The sequence below is a fragment of the Crotalus tigris genome, unplaced genomic scaffold (genome assembly GCF_016545835.1).
Source record: "Crotalus tigris isolate CLP2741 ecotype Arizona unplaced genomic scaffold, ASM1654583v1 scf7180000018862.1388955, whole genome shotgun sequence".
NCBI lineage: Eukaryota > Metazoa > Chordata > Lepidosauria > Squamata > Viperidae > Crotalus > Crotalus tigris.
In genome coordinates, this window is record NW_024097242.1 from 155,510 (window position 1) to 173,842 (window position 18,333).

Sequence of the window (18,333 nt, forward strand, 5' to 3'; positions counted from 1 at the left end):
TAGTGATTACAGTGAAGAGCAAAGAACAATACAACATTTCTCAAACTCTTAGCAGTTGTATGGTCATGGTGGAGATGTGGATACAGAACTTGAACAAAATGGAAATAGGGTAGACTCTTATTATTGCTCAGGATTGACATCCCTTGTGCCTCACATTTCATTGTTAAAGCTGTACAGAGTAAGCAGGATGTCTGGATTTCACACTCTGATAGAATTTGCTATACCTTTCAGTATGGTGGTAAAGGGATATCGGAAACCACTAGAGATTGATGACCTCTGGGATTTGAGGGATTCGGAGAAGACACAACAGGTTTTTTGCACATTTGAGAAGAGTATGAAGGTTGGGGTCAGAAAGGCTCAACGAAAACTAGAGATTTGGCATCGGAAGAGGAAACAGCATTTAACAGCCACTGACCTGACAAATGGCTTGAGCAAGGCCCAGAGTCAAGATGCATTAGTCCTGGTAAATATTACTACTTTGTGGGAAGTCTTACATTTTATTTCTGAAAAACAGCAATGGTGGAAATGGGAGAAATTTAGCACATGAATTTTTCCACTATCTGCTGTATCTCAGTTTTAGAGAGCCTGGTGACAATAAGATTGGTTCTGCGTAGGTGGTCTGGTTGGAGGACTGAAATAAGCAGATGCTTGATACCAAATTTTGCTTTGAACTTAGGAAGAGAAGGAGAAAAAGCCCAAGAAAGTGGTGATTGCTGGAGAACAATCCAAAGATTACTATGCTAAACACTGGTTAATTGTTGCTTTGTTTCAAACCTGTGCTGGAAAGCTTCTGAAATCTGTGGCACTGAAGGTGGTACATGATTTTCTGGTGTTTGTGAATCCACAACTGCTGAAGTAAGTCCTTATTTCAGGTTTTATTTTAAGCCTCACTGATCCCATGGAGCAGTGTTTCCCAAACTTGACAATTTTAAGGCATGAGGACTTCAACTCCCAGAATTCCACAGCCAGCAATGCTGGCTGTGGAATTCTGGGAGTTGAAGTCCTCATGCCTTAAAATTGTCAAGTTTGGGAAACACTGCTTGGAGGAACAGATGACAAAAAAACAAAACAAAAACCCCACTGGAATGGCAGTTAATAAAGTTTTGGTGTAAGATTGTGTCAAATACTGCTCAAAATTCTAGATAAAAATTAGAAAATAAAAATGTCTTAAATATTTCCATAATTTTGAGACAAATCTTTATGCTTTGCTGTTTTGCAGGATCTTATCTGGGTCAGTCACTGAGACCAGAGGTTTAATCTTCCAAACTTTTGGATTTGTGCTGAAGCCCATCCTCAGGGAATGTCTCTCTCAACAAATTGTGTGATTACATATTCAGTCTGAAATCTTGAAAGACTAAACCTGTGGTCCTGGTGATTGACGCAGATAGGATCCTGCCATATTATCCTGGGACACGTAAATTTGCCTTCATTCATGTTGCTGTTTTATTTCTGTTGTCAAAGTCACTAGACAGAGACTCAGTGTTATTCTGTGATGTCTCTTCTGCTTTTTCCAATATTTTGCTCTCTGTATTTTGCTGTCTTATGCTGTCTAGCTCTTTCTAATACTATCTCAAGCTACCAAATTGAGATCTTGTGTTCTCTTTCTGCCTAGGATATATGAACTGTCAAGTATGCATCATATCTTAAATTGTTCTGGGAGTCAGTGGAAAGGAGGGGGCAACCTGTAGCCCTTAAGTCTATTTTTCAGTAGCCTCAGACCCCCCTTTGCTATGATTGCTAAAAACTTAATAGCGCAATTTCCCCTCCCTTGAGGTAGAAAACACATGAAAACTATGGAGTAACCCCTGAAATAGATGTACTATAGGTATAAAAAGGAGATAAAACAAAACTTGATCCAGTAGTTAGCCCTTCGCAATATATGTTGTGGCTTTCATCCATTTTACAGTCTTTAGCCCCCCAATTAACTGCAGCTTTCAATGATTTAAAAGTTGCCAATGCCAGTTATAGACTTTAAAGTAAGCCTGAAAAACAAATATCTCATTCCAGATTTCTGCTTTAAAATTGTTCTAGGATAGTTTTATAAGTGACTTTATCACAGCATGTCTCATATCTGTGACTAGGGCCTGAAAACAAGTTTGTCCTGGTTTAATAATGCAGCTTCAATCCCACTTAAGTATTTGTAGGATATGTTACAGGTAAGCAACCCAAGGCCATAGGGCTCCTTCTGACCCCTGCCAGTGTGACTCACCCACCCACTGACCTTCTGTCCCTTGAAACATCTTTGTATTCCTGAATAGTGGTGTTTCAGTCTGTAGGGGCCTCATTTCTCACCATTGTGAGTCACGAAACATAAAGAAACTATAATGTAAGCCCTGGAATAGGATTAACATGGTTTAGAAAACAAAGAAACAACCCACCTCTTTAAATCTCGGAAAAAGAAAAAATGACCCCATGAAGGACAAAACTGGTATAGAGTCAGCAGGAAGTGTTCTTGGTATAGGGTCTCTGGAAGTCTATAGGGCATTCGGGGTGATGTACAGGTTTTCTTTTCTTGTAGGATGATGATCAACTTTGTATCTGATCCAAAAGCCTACCCTTGGCAGGGGTATTTGTTTGCACTGCTGCTCTTTGTGACTGCATTGGTGCAGTCTTTCTGCCTACAGCAGTATTTCCAGCTGTGTTTTGAAGTTGGAATGAATTTACGCACTTCCCTTATGGCTGCCATCTACAAAAAGGTCAGTTGGCTCTTGAATTGGTGGTAGTGGATGTTTTTCCTAATGCTAGCCAATCTGTGCTAATAGGATGCTTCCTTCTTATTGGGTCTATGTGTAAAAGCTGGGCTTGTTCAGCATTGCTGTAAATCTGTTGTTTCTGGATCTTTATATTGATGTGTGTGTGTGTGTGTGTGTGTGTGTGTGTATATATATGTATGTATGTATATGTGTTTTCATAGATTTTCATGGGTATAGGTATGCAGGTATTGGTGTATTCGGGTCTTTTCCCATGTAAGATTGAGAGTATCTTGGCAACATTTCGACGAGGTCCCACTCGTCATCTTCAGGCTGGGGTCTTTGGCTTCGTGCTTGTGCGAGCAAAGTGTAATCGGAGCTGCTGTGTGTCCGTTTGCTTTGTGTGGGACACACGCCATGAACACAGAGCTAGACCGCAAACTCGGAGCCAAACCAAAGCCCGGTATGTTACTTCACAGCCTTCAGCCCTGGACATCACATCACAGAACTCAGGAGGCTACAATGCAAACACAGCCAACCACCGAGGATGGTGCAACACAGATCTCAGGATATCACTACACTAGATCTCAGGATGTCATCACACAACCCATTACCCAGGTCGTTACAACACAAAAGACTAATGGGCACACAGCCAGCACCTCAACTACTCAGGATGTTACGAAACAGCCAAACAAACAATAGCTTCTACACAGCCAACCAATCCACCTATAGCAACTAAGCCAGCACTCCACACACCCCCACCAATACAGGCAAAAGATTTCTTCTTCCCATATTTGGGCCAACAGGGTGCATAAAAAAAACAACAACACTCAAGACATGTATAATATATAATATACATTAAATGTGTGTATATACACACACACACACACACACACACATTTTATATATATTATACATTATATACATAATGTATACATTATATATATATATACACATTATATATATACATTATATTATATTAATTATTATATTATAATATTATATTATTATTATTATTATTAACCTCTGCTTTGAGGTTAGCTGAATAAAATATTGCTCCTAACTAATATATTAGAATGGTCTTCCCCAACCTTGTACCCATCAAAACGTTATGGTTCAATTTCCCTTCATTCTCAGCATTCCTGGCCAGTGCCTTGTTTGGTTAGGGATAACTGGGGCATTGATCAAAGCAAAGATAAAGAGCATCAGGATGCAGATCAATGCATTTGAACAATATTCTGTTTCAAAACCTCAAAATCAATTCTGTTCTCAGGCACTTACAGTCTCCAATGTTACACGGAAGGAATCAACAGTGGGCGAGACAGTGAATCTGATGTCTGTAGATGCCCAGCGTTTCATGGATTTCGCAGTCTATATGCATCAGCTGTGGTCATCTCCACTGCAGATTATTATATCTCTTGTCTTTCTGTGGGCTGAGCTGGGGCCCTCTGTGCTTGCTGGGATTGGTGTGATGGTGCTACTTATCCCTTTAAATGGTGTGCTGGTCTCTAAATCCAGGACTATTCAGGTAAGTACAGGTTTTCTTTTTCAGATACTGTCACAAAGGATTAGCCTAACTGGAATTTGCTGAAGACCCATATTTCACCAGAGGCCAATTTGAGAAATGCTTCTCAGGGACGCTCTTCCTTTTTACCCCTGCACTTTGCTTAGTCAGCTTTCTGATTCCAAAAAACAATACTAGTCTGATGGAGGAACAATAAATGAAGATGTTTACTTATTCCTTTGCTTTCCATCTGGAAGTAAGTAACTGGTTGCACTGAAGGAAAATAAGCAAACAAACAGCAAATCTGGTAGCAATGCTAATAAGAGGAGAAGCTATATATATATATATATATATATATATATATATATATATATATATATATATATATATATATATCTGTTTTCTGAGGTTTTCGCGGGTATTTGTATGTAGGTCTTTGGTTGTTCGGGTTTTCTCCCGCGTAAAATTGGAAGTGTCTTGGCGACGTTTCGACGAAGTCCCATTCGTCATCTTCAGGCTGGTGTTTTCAGCTTCGTGCTTCACAAAGCTGAAAACACCAGCCTGAAGATGACGAATGGGACTTCGTCGAAACGTCGCCAAGACACTTCCAATTTTACGTGGGAGAAAACACACACACACACACACACACACACACACACACACATATATATATATATATATATATATATATATATATATATATACACCCCCTCCATCCTCTATGGCAGCAATTTCTCATCTTGTTGATCAGCTCTATGTCCATTCATTGTCCTCAAGTCTAGTGATGAAACTGCATTTTTATGGCCTTTTGGAAAAGCAACAGGGTGGGGCCAACCTTACCTCAGGGGGAATGATATTCCATAAAGAAGTGGTTACCAGTAAAAAGACCCTTTTTCATGGCTCCACCAGATGTATGTTCCTAATCAATGGGACCCATAACCCTGCCTTCCTGTTCTGATGCATGAGGTGGATATATCAGATGAGAGGTAGTCCTGCAAATAGCCTGGCCCCAAGCCATGTAAACCATGTAAATCACCTTGAATTGTACCCAGAAGCAGATTGGCAGCCAGTGCAGCTCCCGCAGAGGAGGCAACACATATGTAAGTCTAGGGCTAGGCCCACACAAACTATTAAAGCTGCTGGATTTTGAACTAACTGAAGCTTCTGGATATTCTTCAAGGGCAGTCCCATGTGGAGTGCATTACAATAGTCAAAACAGGAGAGACAGTGGGTGGCTGTAAGCAGGGCATTTTAGTCCAGGAATGGAAATAACTAGTACACAACTGAAAGCTGTGCAAGGCCTTCCTGGCTACAAGTCCTACCTCGAGCAGGAGTTGCAAGTCCAGAAGAACTCCCAGATTAGGCACTGGGTCAGCCTAGGCCAGGGGTAGGCAACCTTGGCTCTTTTATGACTCGTGGACTTCAACTCCCAGAATTCCTGAGCCAGCCATGTTGAGGGGAAAGGGAAAGATTTCCAAGCTGAACCATGCTGGCTCAGGAATTCTGGGAGTTGAAGTCTACGAGTCATAAAAGAACCAAGGTTGCCTACCCCTGGCCTAGGCAATGCAATCCCTCATTTTCCTTTCAGACACAGCAGCCAACCCCTTTCACTTTTTTAAGGCATTGGTTCTTAACCTGATGGTAATGTAGACCTACTCTGATGCCGCTGCCGAGATGCTTGTGTAAAAAAAAAGAGTCTGGGTGTTTTTTAAAAATTAATTAATTAATTAATAACAGTCTAGGTGGATTTATTTATTTATTTATTTGAGACTGGGAAAAAGAGTAATTGGGTCAAAGAGTTTCAGAATTTTATTTTCTAAGGAAAATAAAATTAATCAGCCAGTGGAGGTATCCACATAAGCATCTAATCTTTTATATGATTCTGTAATTCTCAGCTCTGATATGTACTTCATTTATTTTATCAGGTGAAAAATATGAACCACAAGGATGAACGCATGAAAATAATGACTGAAATTCTTAATGGTATCAAGGTGAGCAATAAACTGGTTGCCATCAGTGGGGTTTTATTGCTATATCTTGCATTGGTCAGACCACTAGGGGGTTATAATAGAATACTTTTTCCTGTTGGGGTACACATTTCCTCACTTGTACCCTGGTCTATAAACATCACTGGATAGGGCCAAAGGCAAAAGTGGGGAAGCTCAAAGAAAAAATAAACCTGAAACCACAGTAGACCAGAGATTGTAGATTTTGTAATCATGGTGTAAGAGTGGATAACCTTCTGAAGGCCAAAGATTTTTTCTCTGTATATTTGGGAGGGGGTGACCTGAGGCTGTAGTGCGTGGGGTGGGATTTTTAGGATTGAGATATTGGAAAATTTAAAAATGTTTTAAGTCTGTTTCAAGGACTGAACAACTTATTTGTGTGTATTCTGCAGAACACCACATTACTTGTTTGCAGTAGAGTACTTAAGGGTGTCTTAAGATTTCTGAATTGTTTGTCTCAGTTTAGCCAGACAAGATATGTAGCAGTTATGATTTACCTGAAGTCTCTCTTAGATGCCATCCTGAAACAAACATGTGACAGTATCAAAGTTTCCTTTGAGTGTTATCAGTGTACATGCTAGTCTAATGAGCTGGATGTTGCCCACCTTAAAAATGGAAGCAGAGTAGAAAGAAGCCATCTCTTTTGTTTTGAATTGTTGGGGATATCAGTATGACTGAGCACTGCCTCCCCCCCCCACACACCATTTGATGAATATCTGGAGTCTTTTGTGCTTTCTGAGCTTGGTTGGTGAAGATGTGATTTTCTCCATTTCCCCCACAATCATTAGTATTGATGATATTACCTAGTCAGGTAATGAAACATCTGCAAGCAAATAACCAGTCTCAGAGAGCACCAATGACTCCATTCTGAGCTACATATGTTCTCTTCTATTGATGAATATTTTTCAGATCCTGAAGTTCTTTGCTTGGGAGCTCTCATTTCAGAAGCAAGTTGAAAAGATCCGGGCTTTGGAATTGAAAGGACTGCTGCGCTTTTTCCATCTACAATCAGTTGGCATCTTCCTCTTCTCTTGTGCACCTTTCCTAGTAAGGCAATCCAGGGAATGGGAGGGGCATTAAGAAGAGGTAAACAAGTAAATGAAATGTGAGACACAAATAAAAATTTTGCAGTACCTATCAGTATGATTCTATTTATACTGATAGATGTTAATGAGGATGAGTCCAGCAGCAACTTGGCAATTTCTCACATGGCCTTGTCTTTCTGGGCTTTGGTCTTAACACATGTGCAGGACAGCCGGCTACGGAGGGATAGTCTCTAGCCTGACTAATTTTAATTAAGAGGGATGGCCAAAGTTTGTTGACTTAGACTCAAGACAATTGCCTGTCTTCAGTTAAAACAAAACATTACACTATGAGTTTGGATTGAAGACTGGAAAAGCTGAATGTACTTAGTGCAAATCCACAACCATCCTACTACTACCAAAAAAAAAAAAAAAAAAAAAAAATTCTCAAGGACTGAAGGTTAAATGTATGTCTGACTCACAAAGCGACACAGTTAGAAACATTTTGCCTTCCCATATTTGTTGCTCTCTAGATACCACGTCAGATTGAGAAAGACTGATTTAGACTAAAGACTCTGAATTGCAAACATAAATGGACTGCCAACTATAGCTGTAGAATTAAAGCATTTCTTTTGAGATAAGTCTATAAAAATAGGCTGATTATTTTCAGAAATAATTATTTTTAACTATAATTAGAAGTAATTAGCAAAGGATTAATTTTTAGCTGTTTTAGAGAACAGTACTTTATTGATAACCATTTTAATAACCAACAATATATTTTTAAGCATGAATTAGAGAAGCAATTATAGTTTTTATTGCTGATAAGATTTGATCTGGTGTAGAAAGATAATTCTTGTGGCACAAACTAGATATGGATGGGAACATTGTTTTATTAAGATGTTTAAGTAAATATGCTAGTTTGGACCTACTGCATATATAGGATAACTCAGAACATATGAACATACTAAAATATGCACCTTCCTGATTTTTGCAATGCAATTTACAGCTTAAAAGCTAGGCACCAACATCAACACATACATTAATATATATCACAGAAAAGTCTTAACTATATTAATGCAGATATTATTATAGAAATACTGTATATGAACGGGCATTTCCTATGAAAACATTTGTTTGCAAATAATGTGCACACTAGAAATAGTATGTACAAAAATTATGCATTACAAATGCTTACCAGAAATATATGCAATTTTTTTAAAAAAAAAAAAAAGCAGGAAAGATTTTTATATGGGAGAAAAGTGGAAAAATCCATATCTCGCCCTCCTATTCTAAATCTGTCTCCAGCTTGTAGTCTTTCCTTAGTGAGCATTTCTCCAGAATTTTAAGACATTTCTTTAGAAAGTAAATAACCCCAACTCAATCACTTTTCATTTGCTTTTTCCACTTCTGTCACCTAGGTCTCTGTGGCTACCTTTGCTGTCTATGTGATGATAGATGAGAACAACATCTTGGATGCACAGAAGGCCTTTACTTCTATAGCTCTCTTCAATATCTTGCGCTTCCCGCTTTCCATGTTTCCATTGACACTGTCCTCCATGGTGCAAGTGAGCAGCCTTACAAGGAATATATACATCTGGGGAGAAGGAGCCTGATTTCAGAATTAGTGCTGATCTCTTTCCCATATTTATTTTGTACCATTGGCAAAGAAATTCCATTAGAATATGTGTACAGCATGAGAAGTTATAAATTTAAGCTCAGTCACCTATATATGTTCCTCAGTCTGACTTGAAGTATTAAAAACTATCAAATAGATTCTAAGAAGTATCCAACAAGACTGCCTGATGGCTCTGGAGCTACCATCTCTGACTTTGTCTTTAAATTTTACAGGTGAAAGTATCTACTGATCGACTAGAGCGATACCTGGGTAGTGCAGACCTGAACACTTCAGCTATATGGCATAATTCCACCCCTGGTAAATTAAGTTTAGGGTTCAGAATTGGGTGGTCAAAACAGGTAAAGCTCTGGGGAAAAATATGCCAAAGGACAAGTCTGTTTGTGTACTGGGTCTGGACCGAGTAGTTCTCTCTCCTTAATGTTGATGTTACCCTTTCTTTGTCTTCCAGCCTGTGCTGTGAAATTTCACGAGGCCTCTTTTGCCTGGGAACAGGATTCTGATGTCACTGTAAAAGAGTAAGTCACCATATAGAGCACAGGTTGGGTTGTGGGTGGAATGGTGTTCTTTTTATTCAGTGACATACTGAGTTGGGCAAAACAAACAAACAAAAACATTCTCTTGTTCTTAGAGGATATCTGGCACTGCTTCATTGGAGACCATGCTCTTTAGCATAGGGACTGACAACCATTTTTTAAACTGTCTCCAGGCATTACTTCACATCTGTTTATATGGCATTCTTCTCTACAGCATCACCTTGGAAATTGCTCGTGGAAGCCTTGTAGCCATAGTGGGGTCTGTGGGATCAGGAAAATCTTCATTGATATCTGCCATGTTGGGCGAGATGGAGAACATCAAGGGACACATCAATATTCAGGTGAAGGGAAAACCTTTTTTCCTGAATTAAATATGGACTATGTAATAAATAGAACTAAGTACTCTGGTAGAATCCTGAAGTAAGGTTACTGTTTGGAAGCTCATCTCTGTTTAAAAACAGCAATAAAACAAACATCCTGTTCCATTCCCAGTAAATAGATAGTTCTATCAGAGAGTTACTATGTTAGCTTATTCCCTTGTAGAGAGATTTCCCACACATCTGAACCTTCGAAAATGTGAATTGTTGCCTGCAGTCTGAAAGGGATTCGGGCCAATCCCTCACCTGACTGTTTTTAAAAAGTTACTCTGCCACAGACTTTGCCAGTCTTAAGTACTCAATGAACATCATTTCTTTTTCCTTGCATTCCTCCTTGACCCAACTGTTGACGAAAGACAATAGTTCTTTCCAGTTATTATCTTAAGTAGCTGGATATTTTTTTTTCCTTTTCTTTCAGGGCTCTATGGCCTATGTGCCTCAGCAAGCATGGATACAAAATGCAACTTTGAAAGACAACATCCTTTTTGGGTCCCCCCTCTATGAGGCTCGATATCAACAAGTGTTAGAGGCCTGTGCTTTGCTTCCTGACCTACAATTGCTTCCAGGAGGAGACCTGACTGAGATTGGAGAAAAGGTATCACCATTGAGCTCAATAATCAAAGAAACACTGAGAGGTAGAGTAGTAGGAGCCAGTATATTAATTAGTTTAATTTCTGCCAGATTTATCAGGAAAATTTTTCACAACTTAACCAATCTTGTTCTTCTAACTTGAAGAATAACTGGCTAACTCTCTAATTGTGCAAAAAAAAAAAATCTTAAGCCTAGCAAACAAATACTATAGGATTTATGATGTAATCATCCTTGATTTAAGTAGCCCTGGAATTAGCTTTCTGTGCAAACAATGTCACTAGTATGGATCATGGAGAGGTTCATTGTACTTTCTTCCATAGGGAATTAACCTGAGTGGAGGTCAGAAGCAACGCGTTAGCCTGGCTAGAGCTGTGTACAACAATGCGGATACCTACTTATTGGATGATCCCCTCTCAGCTGTGGATTCCCATGTAGGACGGCACATTTTTGACAAAGTGCTTGGGCCAGAAGGACTGTTACAGAATAAGGTAAATTTGCACTATGAGTTGTGTTTTTGAGTATAGTAGATATTTTTTATTTATTATTATAAAAATTAATATATGTTTCTTTCTTAGAAGAAAATAATAAACCATACCAGAACATAGCCCATATAGGAAGCTTGTCCTGTCCCAGTCCACACAAGCACACAAACGGGGTTCAACATGTTTATTTCACTCTGTCAAACCCGTTTGTCATTCCCCAGGTCCCAACCGCAAGTTCAGTCCTTCAGAAGTCTGTTTCCAACAAACCACAGTCCTCTTTGCTTCTAAGGCTTGGGGGTGGGGGGGTAACATTAGCCAGGTAAATTGCCCCAACTGTCTTCTTTCAAAGCACAGCACAGGCAAACATGGTTAAATGAGTTCAAGACACAACAAAGTCAATGCAAAGTCAATAGGTTCAAGGCAGGAGGAAAACAAAACGGAGCCCAAGCAGTCAAGGCACGATAAAGTCAATGGGAAGTCAAAAGGTTCAAATCACGAGGAAATCGTCATGCAGTCCAAGGAGTCAAGGCACAATGAAATCAGCAAGTAGCAAGGAGGTTCAAGGCAGAAGGAAGTCAAGAGCATGCACAAAATGACTAATTGTGAATGGTTGCCTCCAACAACCAACCAACCCCCTGTGTCCACTACTTAAATCAACCCCGGCTGGTGTTTCTCATTAGGTGGGGTGAGGCTGCTTCTTTGCAAGTAGCCTTGCTAACTTCCTCTGTGCCTCTTGGCATTTGGCTCTCCTTGTCCATGGATCAGGCGGGAACAGCAGCTGTTCTCATTAGAGTTGACCTGCTGCTGATCCATCTCTTGTTCTTATGCTTGTGCAAGTGGCTGCTCGTCCAGTCAAACACTTACCCACTCCCTGACATTCTCAGAACTGACTCCCATCCATGTGCTTTCCTCAGTCTTTGGATACCCCACATCTCCCCTTTCTGATGGTCCTGAGTCCAGCTCGCCCTCCTCATCCGAGCTGGCCTCTGGCAGGGACATAACAAAACTAATACTAATCCCCATCCCTAAAAGATATTGGCTGGCTTGGGTGCAAGGATTTTTTAAAGATTTGGTTTTCCAGCTGGTTTAAAAAGTCAATAAGACTATTCAAATGGCAGACCATTAATCCTAACCTTACCATTTCCCTCAGATTGGATTCCTAAGAAGAATGATTACTAACGAATGACATAAGGTTGTGATGGTTGGCTCTTGTCCCTTACAACCAAAGGCAAGAGAAGGAAAAGAGTAGGCTTGATTGCCTAAGTCAGGAGTTCTCATCAGGGGTCCGTAGGATATTTCAAGGAGGCCTCAGGTGAAAAATGTAAGAAACAGGCCATGGCATATGCTGAGGGGGCCACAGAACATTTGGCAATTTTGCATACTGAAATTCAGATGGTTGAAAAATATAGGGGAGGGGTAAAGAGACCAAGGGTAGAACACTTACCTAATCATGAAAAGAATTAAGTATCTGAGCAACAATGCTCTATTTTTGAGGAGCCATGGTTGTATTGGGCTTTGGTTATTGTTTTGAGAAATGGAAAAGTAGTAGTAGTAGAAATAGTATTTCTGATATTAAGATTTTGATTCAAGAGATATTTAATTTATCTGTTTTTGAAACGGCAATTTTATCCACTAATAAAAAAAATAAAAGCAATATCTTCTGCTTTTCTTCTTCATGGAGAAAATCTACCTATCTGGTTGTTAGGAGTTAAAAATGACTTGCTGGCACATAATCAGTCAGAAAATTTGCTCCTTTGCCATTGATTTTAGAAACTTTGTAACAATAGAAAGTTATCATTTAGTTTTTTAATTTAGATATGTTTTAGTATTGTCTGATATGTGAGAGACGTGTGACATGCATAGTTTCCCCCTTTTTAATGTTTGTTACTACTTTCTTTTGTTCTTTTCCTTTTCCTTTTTCTACTTCTTAGTATTTATTCATATAAAAATTCATATAAAATTACTTAAGATACATAAATAAACTATTATAAATTTAAAAAATATCCTTTGAAAAGAGAAAGAGAAAAAAAAATACTGAGGGCACTGAATGCTTTGTAGAATCATTGTTTATTTAACATGACCTAAATCTGGGATAGCATGACTAGGAATGCTAAACTATTCTTTGAATTTGTTACACTTATTTGTGCTACAGACACGGATCCTAGTGACTCATAACTTAAGCTTCCTTGCACAAGTTGATGATATTGTCGTATTAGAGGCTGGATCTGTCACGGAACGTGGTTCCTACAATACCTTACTGGCAAATAGTGGATCATTTGCTCAGTTGCTCAACACATATGGCAACCAGCAGGATAATATACATGAAGAAGAAGCTATGGGTACGGTAACAATAACCAAAGATACAGCATCTACAATTACTCTCATGGCAATAAGATGTAATTTGATGAACTTCAGATTTGCTCCGCTGAGAACTGTTTCCTTCCTTCTATTCAAACGTCCCATGCTCTTGATTATTTTTAGCAGGCATAGAAGAAGAGCAGGAACTGGATGATTATCCTGAACTTGTAACTGAAGAGGTGCCAGCTGATGTGGTGACTATGACACAGAAGAATGAGGCCAGTGTCCAACAAAAAATCTTCAACCGCAGGTCAGTTCTTTTACAAGCCCATTGTTCCTTTATTCCCTTTCTCCACTTGTTTTTTCTGCTTTTTTCAGTCACTGGTTTTTTCCCCTTCTTTTTTTCCCTGCCCTTTTGTGATTTTTGCATATCTCCTGAACCTGGTCTGGTTATCTTTCTTCATAAATAAATTATTGAAGCATCACTGGAAACAGCTCAGCAACCTAAAATTTATCTTTGTCCTCCTGATGCTGGTTTGTGTCATCCACAGACCATAATTTACAAAGCTTTGTTCCACTGTTTACCATACTGCAGAACATCCACTGGCAACAAATAGAAAGGATAGAAAAGGGATCTTGGACAATTCATTTTTATAGTGACAACTCTTATCTATAACTACAGTAATGCCTGGTTTCCACTAATGTTTGTGGTTAAGGAAAAGTTCTCAGACGAAGCAGTGGGAAATTCTCCAAAGTATGCAATTTCAAGAAACTGTTCCTTTCTAACACGTTGGGCCACAGAAGTAACTAATAATGACACTCAGCCCCCGTATACCCAGTAAATCATAGTCTTGTCTTATCATAGCTTGCCCTAATATGGGCATCTTCTAGTTATATGGGATATGTGTTTATTTTTCCTACCTTAATCCTAACATGCTGAGTAATAAGATAAAACAGAGGGAAAAAAATAAAATACACAATAAGGCACCAAATGCGGCTAAGGACCAAAGTAAATTCAATAAATCTTTTTGAAGAGTAGGATTGAAGCCATTCACTCATCCACACATCTTGATAGCACCTAGATTTGAGAAGGTTTCTCTATCAATTTGCTTGGATGCAAGCTAATCAAGCCGATCTTCTGTGCAATTCTCTGTCAGCTTTGCTCTGGTGCTGTCTTGTTCTATTGTGGACCATAGGTTCATTAAGGAACACTACATAGCTTAGTTCCTTCCTTCCTTTCCACAGCCTACCTCTTGGCAGCTCATAATACAACTAAAACAAAATAAAAACACAGTACAAAATAGATAAACGATGGGAATCTGACCACTTAACACACACATAAACACGCATACACACAAAAACACGTACTGTATAAAACATCCAATAAGGGGCCCCATCCAACCTAACTTGGGAGAACATTCAGGTCTTTTAGAGATTCCAGGATGGCATCAGGGTGGGAGCCATAGGAGATCTCATTCCAGAGGGCAGGTGACGCAATAGAGAGGGCCTGTGTCCTGATAGATGGCACTGTTTAATTGAATGAACTCTGAACAAAGCAACTCCATTAGGTTATATTGGCTGGGCAGAACCTCTGGGAAAGAGCCATCAAGCAACGTGTTCCTCTGGACCTCTATTAGCCAACCTAGAATTTCATCACTGGGTTCCTTTCTGAGCTGTTTTAGGCAAGGGTGCATAGGCATTATGAACCCTTTGGAAGATTCTTTTTTCAGAAATATTTTTAAAGAGCAAGACAATATAGTGCCAGAGCAGCCGCTATCTAGAAATTCTGCCTTTTACCATTAACATTTCTGTTCTAGCCGCAGTACCAGCAGTAACATATCTATCAGGAAGAGTCATCAAGGGCATTTGAATGACAAGAAAACAATGACAGAGTTTAAAGGACAGAGATTGATTGATAAGGAAGCCATGGAAACTGGCAGGGTAAGAGATGAAGACATGGGAATTTTGCATCCCTTTCAAAGAACTATATAGAGATTATTTATGGATGGTAGTGAAGGAATGAAGCATTGTGGGGGTTTCTTTTTGCAATGACACTATGATAAATTTACACAACACATCGTTATATCACACAGCTTCCTCAATAAAAGGCTGTTGCATTGGCTGGGCAGGGCTCTAACTTCATCCTCCTACCCCTGTCCTAGCCCATATGAGTTGGCTTAACCACATAACCTTTTAAAGCAGGGATGTCCAACTTGCGGCCTGCAGGCCATATATGGCTCTGGAGAGCTAGTAATGCAGTTCCACAAGATCGTGAACTTTTAACATTATGTAATATACTTATATACATTAACTAAATTATGTATTTTATATATGGCCCAAGACAGTTTCTCTTCTCTCAATGCTTTAGAGCTTAGTCCTTATTGTTATTAAAGTTACTAAACTGAAATATAGTCCTCTTCAAAAATTCTTGCATTCATTGGAAAGTATGTGTTGCCTCAATGTGGATGCTCCTTATATGCCTACAAAGTTGTTGCTAGGCTCCAAGCCAGGTTCCAACTCTACTCTAAGCAATGATGCTGTTAAGCAACAAAGCTGAGCTCCTAAGCTCCAGGCAGGATCAAGCCAAGATTGGCTGCTTATTGTGGCTTGTGGTTCTAGCAGTTTACCTTATGTCTTGCCTGTCATTGTTGCACTTACCTAGACGTCATTTTCTATTTCCTCATCTGCTTGCTATGTTCTGCATTAGCTCTCCCTTTTATAGGTTGAGAGGTATGCTAATAAGCAGACTATGGGCTTCAGCAAGGCCCCGAAAAGGCCAAGCTGTGGCTAAAATAGCCGGCTGGGGACACCATTATATCAGTCCAATAGTGTGGCCATGTGGCTCAGTCTGCCTTTCTCTCAGCAGATTCCCCAATTGTTCCCCCTCAGATCTCTTGGCAGAGCCAGGACTGTAAAACAACCATGTCCCCTTAGGGCAGGGGTAGGCAACCTGGACTCTTTTATGACTCATGGACTTCAACTCCCAGAATTCTGGAAGTTGAAGTCTATGAGTCATAGAAGAGCCAAAGTTGCCTACCCCTGCCTTAGGGGGTTGGGGGATGAACTGAATCTAGCATTGGGAGGGCTTTTGTTTTTGCCTAGCAGCAGCCAATTCCAACCCATGTTTTCAGCATTGCTTTTCCTAAGTGCAGACCACACTTTCAACTTTATTCCTTTATTTTCTTCCTCTCACACCCCTAAGAAAGTGTAATGACACTCTAGTTTTGAGGTCTCGATTCTTGTCTATGTGTGTTTGTACTCTTTTTTTTGCCATTATCTGATGCCTAGTATAAGAACTTTGGGATTTCCACTACAACCTTCCTGTGAATAGCTCTGTCTTTAGTTATGATATTCTAAGCTGTTTCTATTATATCCATGTCAATATATTTGTGAGATACATATTTACTGGAATGTAAGGAGTCTGTAGGATCTGATATTATAAAGTACAAAACAATTGTGCAGTGTATGATTCATAACAATGCTGTGTTATACAGGTGAAGCTATTTACATATCTGCGATACTTTCATGCTGTCGGTTGGGGCCTCTCATTAAGCATCCTCATCGGTTATATTGGGCAAACTGCATCCTCCGTTGGTTTCAACCTCTGGCTTAGTGACTGGACGAATGATGCTCTACGCTATGAGAATAAGACCTATCCAGTCACAGAACGTGATATGCGTGTTGGAATCTATGGAGTGCTGGGTGTAAGCAACAGTAAGTTTCCCCAAAATCTGACCCCTTGCTATTATCCCTTCCCCTCTCCTCAGACTGGAAAAAACACTCTGGAGGGACAGAGAATTATCATAAACAGCAAAAAAAGGCCATCCCATCATCAGCATAATAAATTATGCTATACAAATATATTGGTAGATTCTTTTTAGAGGTTTGAATTCTGTACTTCAAAACAGAATGAATTGAGAGAACATAGCAGAAGACTGAGTTGAATGTTTATAATATCAAGATACAACACAAAGGTAACAGAAGCCAAATGTATTTTATTCAGAGTACCTTATCAACATCCCCACCTGCATCAGGCTCTGAACGGTGCTTGTGTTTCTTCTAGGTTTCTTCCTGCTGATCTCAATTGTTCTTGCTTCCTTTGGTACTATCCGAGCTTCCCGGATCCTGCACAAACAGCTCCTCAGTAATATCCTGCGCGTGCCTATGAGTTTCTTTGACTCAACACCAACTGGTCGTATAGTGAACAGATTTGCCAAGGTCAAAACTCTGGCTTTGTGGGGACCTTGTAATTGATACAGCCTAAGTACTAATCATGAGTGGGCCAGTATCTTGAATCTGGGGGTCTCCTAGGTGCAATTCCTATTTGATAAGAAGGTGGCAATTGTGTTCAGGAGGGTTATAATGCAGCTATTTCTAATGTGTAATTACAATAATTTCTGGATCGCAAAACTCTGCTCACAATCTGTCATCCTCTAGCCATCCCTCCTTTGGATTTGTAATGGAGCCCTCAGAAAGCATTTGGAAACCACAGCTAGTACAAAAGGGACTGGCCAAGTGCTGATGGGTGTTTCCTATTATACTTATGTGACTCCATTGCTTCAGGAGCTGCATTGGTTGCTAGTTGGCTTCTGGATGCGATTCAAGGTGCTGCTTGTTACCTTCCAGGCCCTACATAGCTATGACCTAGTTATCTTCAGGACTGCCTTCTCCTATAGTCAAATGCTTGTCTGATCAAATCAGACAGGCCTTTAGGCTTTGGGACTCCCTCCCTGCAGACATCTAATCTCCACCTTCCCTCCTGTGTTTCAAAAGAGTCTTTCCTAGATGTTTTCTCTTAGGCTAGAGATTTTGCCTTTCTTTGATCTATTTCAGTGTTTCTCAACCTTGACAATTTTAAGGCATGTGAACTTCAACTCCCAGAATTCCACAGCCAGCAATGCTGGCTGTGGAATTCTGGGAGTTGAAGTCCACATGCCTTAAAATTGTCAAGGTTGAGAAACACTGATCTATTTCCTATCACCAGTCAAGAATTTAATTCTTGATTATACTGATGCTCAGTCATTATACCTTGCTCAGTCATTTCGATACTGGGTTTCTAATATTCTCCTTTCTGGACCAGTTTAGATTTCATGCTGTGCTGTTTCACACATACCCAATTGCTCCATCTACTACAGATAATGTAGTAATGAACCGTCCATAACTAGCCAACCTTTGCTAACATGTGAACATGGAA

General features: G+C 39.7%; 1 protein-coding gene across 2 annotated transcripts in view; it reads left to right on the forward strand.

Moving 5' to 3' along the window:
• The window catches only part of ABCC2 (ATP binding cassette subfamily C member 2), a 41,290-nt gene that overhangs the window by 13,435 nt on the left and 9,522 nt on the right, over positions 1-18,333 (forward strand). Inside the window, exons 7-23 of one of the 2 annotated variants that reach the window (XM_039357067.1) lie at positions 232-463; positions 677-855; positions 2,519-2,696; positions 3,964-4,218; positions 6,120-6,185; positions 7,110-7,247; positions 8,641-8,787; positions 9,071-9,155; positions 9,307-9,373; positions 9,606-9,732; positions 10,187-10,363; positions 10,680-10,847; positions 12,994-13,180; positions 13,326-13,449; positions 14,957-15,080; positions 16,634-16,853; positions 17,203-17,357. In XM_039357067.1, the coding sequence (XP_039213001.1) occupies positions 232-463; positions 677-855; positions 2,519-2,696; positions 3,964-4,218; positions 6,120-6,185; positions 7,110-7,247; positions 8,641-8,787; positions 9,071-9,155; positions 9,307-9,373; positions 9,606-9,732; positions 10,187-10,363; positions 10,680-10,847; positions 12,994-13,180; positions 13,326-13,449; positions 14,957-15,080; positions 16,634-16,853; positions 17,203-17,357 (2,629 nt within the window). Of the gene's footprint in view, positions 1-231; positions 464-676; positions 856-2,518; positions 2,697-3,963; positions 4,219-6,119; positions 6,186-7,109; positions 7,248-8,640; positions 8,788-9,070; positions 9,156-9,306; positions 9,374-9,605; positions 9,733-10,186; positions 10,364-10,679; positions 10,848-12,993; positions 13,181-13,322; positions 13,450-14,956; positions 15,081-16,633; positions 16,854-17,202; positions 17,358-18,333 lie in introns of both variants that reach the window. The other variant, XM_039357066.1, reaches the window with a different exon arrangement.